Genomic DNA, 6,000 nt, shown 5'->3' on the forward strand with positions numbered 1-6,000 from the left:
CATGATCCTTGGATCTCAGGCTCCTGAGTAGCTAGGATTACAGGTGTGAGCCACTGGGGCCCAGCACTTTTTTTTTTTTTTTTTTGGCCAGTCCTGGGCCTTGGACTCAGGGCCTGAGCACTGTCCCTGGCTTCTTTTTGCTCAAGGCTAGCACTCTGCCACTTGAGCCACAGCGCCGCTTCTGGCCGTTTTCTGTATATGTGGTGCTGGGGAATTGAACCCAGGGCCTCATGTATACGAGGCAAGCACTCTTTGCCACTAGGCCATATCCCCAGCCCAAGGCCCAGCACTTTTTTGAGGACAAACACTGATTTGTGTCCAGACACCTGAAAAGGGTCTGCCTGTAGTGAGTGCCTAACACACGCTTGACTATTGGGAGAATTTACAAAGCTCCTCTGCCAGCCCTTGGGGGCTTGTTTTCCTCCAAAAGTGGTCAGGTGCTCCTGCCTGTAATCCTAGCTACTCAGGAGGCTGAGAGCTGAGGATTGCAGTTCAAAGCCAGCCCAGGCAGGAAAGACCATGAGACTCTTATCTCCACTTAACCACCAGAAAACCGGAAGTAGTGCTGTGGCTCAAAGTGACAGAGCACTAGCCTTGGGCAAAAGAGCTCAGAGACAGTGCCCAGGCCCAGAGTTCAAGCCCTAGTGCAAACAACAATAACAACAAAATGTGGTCAGGCAGGGAACTGAGGCTCGGGGACTCCTATCAGGATCAACTTGCCTCAGGACCCTACTCAGGTCCCCCAGCCCAGGGTCCTTCCTACCTCCAGCCACCACCTCTCCAAGTCCTGACTCTGGATGATGTAGGAGGCTCAGGAATTGTTCCTGGCTCTCTCTGTCTCCTCTAGCCTCGCCCCCGACCCCCTGCCAGGTTGGGATTGTCCCTCCCAGAGGACAGGCCTGTGAGCTTTGTGGGGAGACTGCTCTAGGCTTAAACTCCTACCTTACCCCGTTTCTTCCATGTGTAACTCTAAGCTCCAGTGGGAGCCCAGCTGCGAGGCAGGGGATGGGAGGAAGGGCCCTTCTCCTGGGCGAACCAGATGACTTACCAGGATCTTTCGGAGGAGGCCGTGAGGGCCAGGGCTGCCGCCAGGGCGTAGTCTGCCGCACTGAACTGATGTTCTTCCTCACTGCTCAAGAGAAGGGTTGTCATGGCTGGTGAAGGGCTCTGGGTGAGACTACAGGTCAGCGCTGCTTGTCAGGGTACCGGCGGGCGGGACTGAGCCTCCTTTCTCAAACTGAGGCCTCCAGGAAGCAAAACAGTGCCTCCCTCCTGAGGCTGGGTGCCTCAGAAAGTGGGGTGATACCTCCCCATCAGACTGGGGTCTCTAGAGGGCTGGGCTAGGCCTCCTCCCTCACAATGGGGCCTGGGTAGGGGGTGCTCCGTGCTCCCACCTGCTTCGGAAGGTCCTCCTCCGCACAGAAGAGCCCATGTGCAGGCTCTGCTGCCGCTCCTCCTTCTGCTCCTCCTCCTGCCGGTGTTCCAGCCTGTGGACCTGCATGGTCTGGGGCCCCTGGGGCTCCCCAGCACTTCCAGGGCCGTGGGGCAAGGTCATGGCTACAAGAGAACAACCTGCCGAGGCCAGGGTACATGGTCATCCCACTGGATGTTCTACCCACCCGTTCTCCTGCCACCCCATCTTTGGGAGGGTTTTGAGGTGAGGGGGGTCACAGGGAAACTCTGAGCCTGGCTTCTCCACCCTCTCTCCAGTGCCCCCACATGTGAGCAAGCAGGGCTCCTGTTCAGGAGCAGATCCTTCCTAGCAGCCAGCCTGGCCTGGCTGTGCTGGCTGGGGCGTGGCCGTCCCCTCTGGTCCTTAGCTTCCAGGCACTGAGCACAGACGTCCAAGGTTGGACTGGGGATAGGCAGAGGCCCCGTCTCGTCTGCAGATCCCAGCTTGCAGGAATGTGACCCTGGACTCCAGGACCTGGTTTTCTTCTCTGTAAAATGGGCCTGCCGTCCTCTGAGGGCAGCGGTCAAGGTTAGGGAGTTCCTGGTGCTTTCTCTCCACTGATCCTTTTGCACGCTTCTCGTCTGCACTCCATAAGTTGGTTCTGACTTGAAAAACCCTTCCTTGTGGTGCTGTACCTGTCATCCTAGCTACTCAGGTGGCTGAAATCTGAGGTTCATTGTTCAAAGTCAGACTAGGCAAGAAAGTCGGTGAGACTCTTATCTCCAATTAAGCACCAAAAAGCTGGAAGTGGTGCTGTGGCTCAAAGTGGTAGAGTGCTAGAGTTGAGCAACAAAGCTCAGGGATAGCATCTGGGGCCTGAGTTCCATCCCCAAGATCTTACCAACCAACCAACCAAACAAACAAAATCCAAAAAAGAAAAAAAGAAAGAACTCCTAAAACAAAACACCCTCCTCTTACTAGTTATTTTAGAGTTTTGCATGTGATATATGCTGGGGATGGAACCCAGGGGTTGTGCACGCCAGGTAGGTGCTCCACCAGTTGAGATGTCTGTCTATCTATCTATCTATCTATCTATCTATCTATCTATCTATCTATCTATCGATCAATCTGTGTCAGAATTGGGACTGAACTTAAGATTTCAGGATCTTGCTTAGTTTTTTGTTTTTGCTTAAAGCTGGCACTCTACTACTTAAACCACACTTTCACTCTCTTTGTTTTTGAGATGGGGCCTAACTCTGTTTGCTCAAGCTGGCCTTTAAGTCTTAATCTTTCTACCTCTCAACCTCTGGAGTAGCTGAGATTACAGGTGTCTGCCACCATGGCTGACCACGTAGGTAACTCTTCCACAAGGGTGTAAGGCAATTGAAGGGAACAACCCCGAGTGCCGACTCAATGCTGTGGTCCCTGTTCTTATGATTATTTAAGCAATGAAGACAACCCCAGCACCCCATGGTGCTGAGCAGGAGGGGGAGCGGTTGGCTCAAGTCACGGGCTGTACCAGGCTCCTAGCTCTATTGACCTCTAGGTCAAGTGTCTACCCAAGGCCAGGCAGAGGCTGGGGCCACAGTGGGCCACATGGCTTTTTTTTTTTTTTTTAATGGGGAGCACAAGTCACTCCTTTGTGTTCCTGGGTCTCAGGTCTGGGCTCCACATGGCACCTGGAAGGGTTGGACCAGCTCGACCCAGGCCCTGAGGCAGAATGAACCACGAGACAGAGAGTGAGTGGAGGGCACTGGAGACCTCAGGCTTGCTGCTTAGTGGGGGGCTTGTACTCATTTCTTCCCAAGACCGGGCCTCAGTGCCACTGTGGGGTTTGGGGGTACCCTTTCTGATGGCAAAGCTGCAGGGGACTTGGTGGGCTCTCCAAGATAGCCTTCACACCACTTCTAGTGGGGGATTCTGGCTGGTGGGCTTCCTGCCTGGGAGGGTGCCCAGGCTTGAGGGGAGGAGCGGGGCGGGGGGAGATGCTGCCTCTGCCTCTCCAGAGGTGGCCATGTGTGTATGAGCATGTACATGTGTGTGCACCGCACATGTGTATATAATGTGTGTATGTATATAAGTGTGCATGCATATGCATGCATGTGCACATATGCAGACACACACATGCGTGTGTATGCATGTATACACATGTAAGCATATGCGTATGTGCGCACATATGTTTGTGTGCACATGTACACATGTACTGAATGTGTGCACACGTGTGTATGTGTGAACGCGTGTGTAGATTGTTTTCTGAATCCAGCCCCACGGGGCTGATCTCTAAGCCCATGGCCCACGGGTGGGAGCCCTCCGGCCCCTGGAAGCGCTGTCATAGGGTTTCACGACTCAGGTTGCTAGAGGCCAAGCTACTGGTCATTCACTCCTTCTGGGCCCTGAAGGTTGGCTCCCTATGGGTGTCCACTCAGGACAGCAGGAAGGACAGTGGATTGCCAGAGTAGCAGAGACCCAGGGCTGCCCCCCCCCCCCCATTCTGGGGTTTCTGCTGACTCTCAGTGGAGCTGACAGATAGTCACCCCTCCAGCTGTACTCCAGCTCTGCCCAATGAAAGAGGCTCTGTCTGCACCCTGAGAAGTAGCCAGCCGGGTTCATTGCATCCTCTCCTCACAGCCTGGGTTTGTGGGTCCCATCCTCACTGGAGCAGAGCGAGGCTCTGCCGTCCTGGGACACAGTGGCCCTGGCAGCCAGGGCTGACGTTGGCTGGCGTTGGCTGGTGTCAGCGCTGGCTCCCTGCCCCCTGAATGCTCCATCCTGATTAGCACAATGGGGCTGCCTGGCGCTCATCTCTGGCCTCAAGGCCCAGAGCAGCCAGACCCCCCACTTTAGAGGATGAGCCATCGATGCTTTTTAAAGCACCAGCTGGTGCGTGGGATTAAGCAAGGACAAGTTTGCAGCCTCTGTTGCCCTTTTCCCACAGGATGAGGTTTCCATGTGGGCCTGCCAAGGAGGGGTCAGCACCTCAGTCTTTGCTAAGCCCCACCTCCCCAGGAAGCCCTCTCCTCTTTTTCTGGAGATTGAAAGACGTGGCCAGCCAAGGCCTGTCAAGAGTCGATGGCAGAGTCGCCAATAAGCGTAGCCATAGCCGGGGCACATCCTGCATAGCCCGGGACAAGCCATGGCTCTCCAGCCCCCAGGAGGCTCGGGTGATTTGGCCCTGATCAGTGAGGCAAAGCCTCAGTTTCCCAGTGGAGTCACTGTTTCCTGCCAGTCAATCTCTGGGCTGGGGGAAGCCCTCAGAATCCCAGGACAGTGGCCTTAGCCAAGCAGGGCTCAGCCAGCTTGCTGCAAGTCTGCTTGACTTGCCAGCTCACCCTGGTCCTGCTGATAGCTGCCCGGTAGTAGCAAAAGTGCCAGTGGTAGCTTGTCCCCAAGGCTATCATTTATTTTTTCTGGTGGAGATTTTGTAATCACAAAGGATTCAGCTCAGATGACCCAGGAAACACACTGAAAGTTGGTCTCTCTCTCTCTCTCTCTCTCTCTCTCTCTCTCTCTCTCTCACACACACACACACACACACACACACACACACACAGAGCTGAGATTTGGCTTTCTGAGCTTTTCCTCCTCACCCCAATCCCCGAAGGTGACTCACAAGAGCAGCAGCTGGATCCACTCAAGTGTCTCTGACAAGGAAAGAGAAGGAGAAGATTCTAGAATGAGAGGGTCCTCAGTCGCTTCCTGCTCCCTGGCTCGGTGAGGACTGCGTGAAGAATGTGATCCTGGAGCCTGCTTCACCGTCTTAAATATAGCAACGCCAAGACAGTGTGGTGACAATGGATGGGAACTATGGCGGGGGGGGGGGGGGGAGGGGGGGCGCTGTCCCGTCCTGGCTGGGCGACAGTGACAGGTGGAGCGGCCCCCACCCCCGCGGCTGCTCCTCCCCCAGCTCCAGCCTTTCACCCGACTCCAATCCCCATGCGCCGACTCAGGCAATGTGTGTGCAAAGTGGGCGCGAGTGGTTTTTCCCGTGGTGGAATGTCTGATTTCTGTCCTCCCTCCCAATGCTGGGCGCCCTGGGATAGTGATCGACTTCTCTAGCTTGGGGTCCTTGTGAAGATGGTGGCTGTGGTGTGTACACGCCCTCACTGGCTCACCCGCTCTTTACAGCCCCAGCAGTTTCTGTGCTGTCCAGCCAGCCATGGCTGTGTGTGTTGTGGGGCGGGGGTGGGGGTGGGGGGGATCGGGAGAAGAGTTGGGGATCCCTCAGGAAGGTACGCCAGGCTTGGTCTCAGAGTATGAGTGGGGTCTGTGTCAGAGCTATTTCGGCTCTAGTCCAGAGCATGTGGCTGCTTTACCAGCCTCCTTCCTGGGCTTCCAGGAGTGGTCACCCCTGGTTCTTATTCTTCCCTGTGCCTGAAGAGAGGGGGTGAGCCCTGGCCAGCTCCTCAGCCTAAAGCTCAGTCTCCTGCCCATGATTCTGTCTCTCCCTCAGCCATACTTCAGGACAGAAGCTCAATGAACCCCCCACCCCCACTCCAATCTTCTACCGGCCTTCTAGGCAGGGAAACCTAGGAGTCACACACTCACTGTGAGGGCCAGGGTAGGAGCCTGTACATAGAGCAAAGGGGGCTCCATCCCCCATCCAGCTA

At 55.5% G+C, this 6,000-nt stretch overlaps 1 protein-coding gene across 1 annotated transcript in view; it reads right to left on the reverse strand.

Moving 5' to 3' along the window:
• Positions 1-5,044, reverse strand: part of Myom3 (myomesin 3) — a 46,349-nt gene extending 41,305 nt beyond the window's left edge. Inside the window, exons 1-3 of the mRNA XM_048349849.1 lie at positions 5,004-5,044; positions 1,395-1,572; positions 1,049-1,129 (exon numbers count right to left, since the gene is read on the reverse strand). Coding sequence (XP_048205806.1) covers positions 1,049-1,129; positions 1,395-1,555 — 242 coding nt within the window. The 5' untranslated portion in view covers positions 1,556-1,572; positions 5,004-5,044. The remainder of the gene's footprint in view (positions 1-1,048; positions 1,130-1,394; positions 1,573-5,003) is intronic.
• Positions 5,045-6,000: the final 956 nt, after the last annotated feature.

This window comes from Perognathus longimembris, chromosome 7 (genome assembly GCF_023159225.1).
Source record: "Perognathus longimembris pacificus isolate PPM17 chromosome 7, ASM2315922v1, whole genome shotgun sequence".
In the NCBI taxonomy this organism is placed as follows: domain Eukaryota; kingdom Metazoa; phylum Chordata; class Mammalia; order Rodentia; family Heteromyidae; genus Perognathus; species Perognathus longimembris.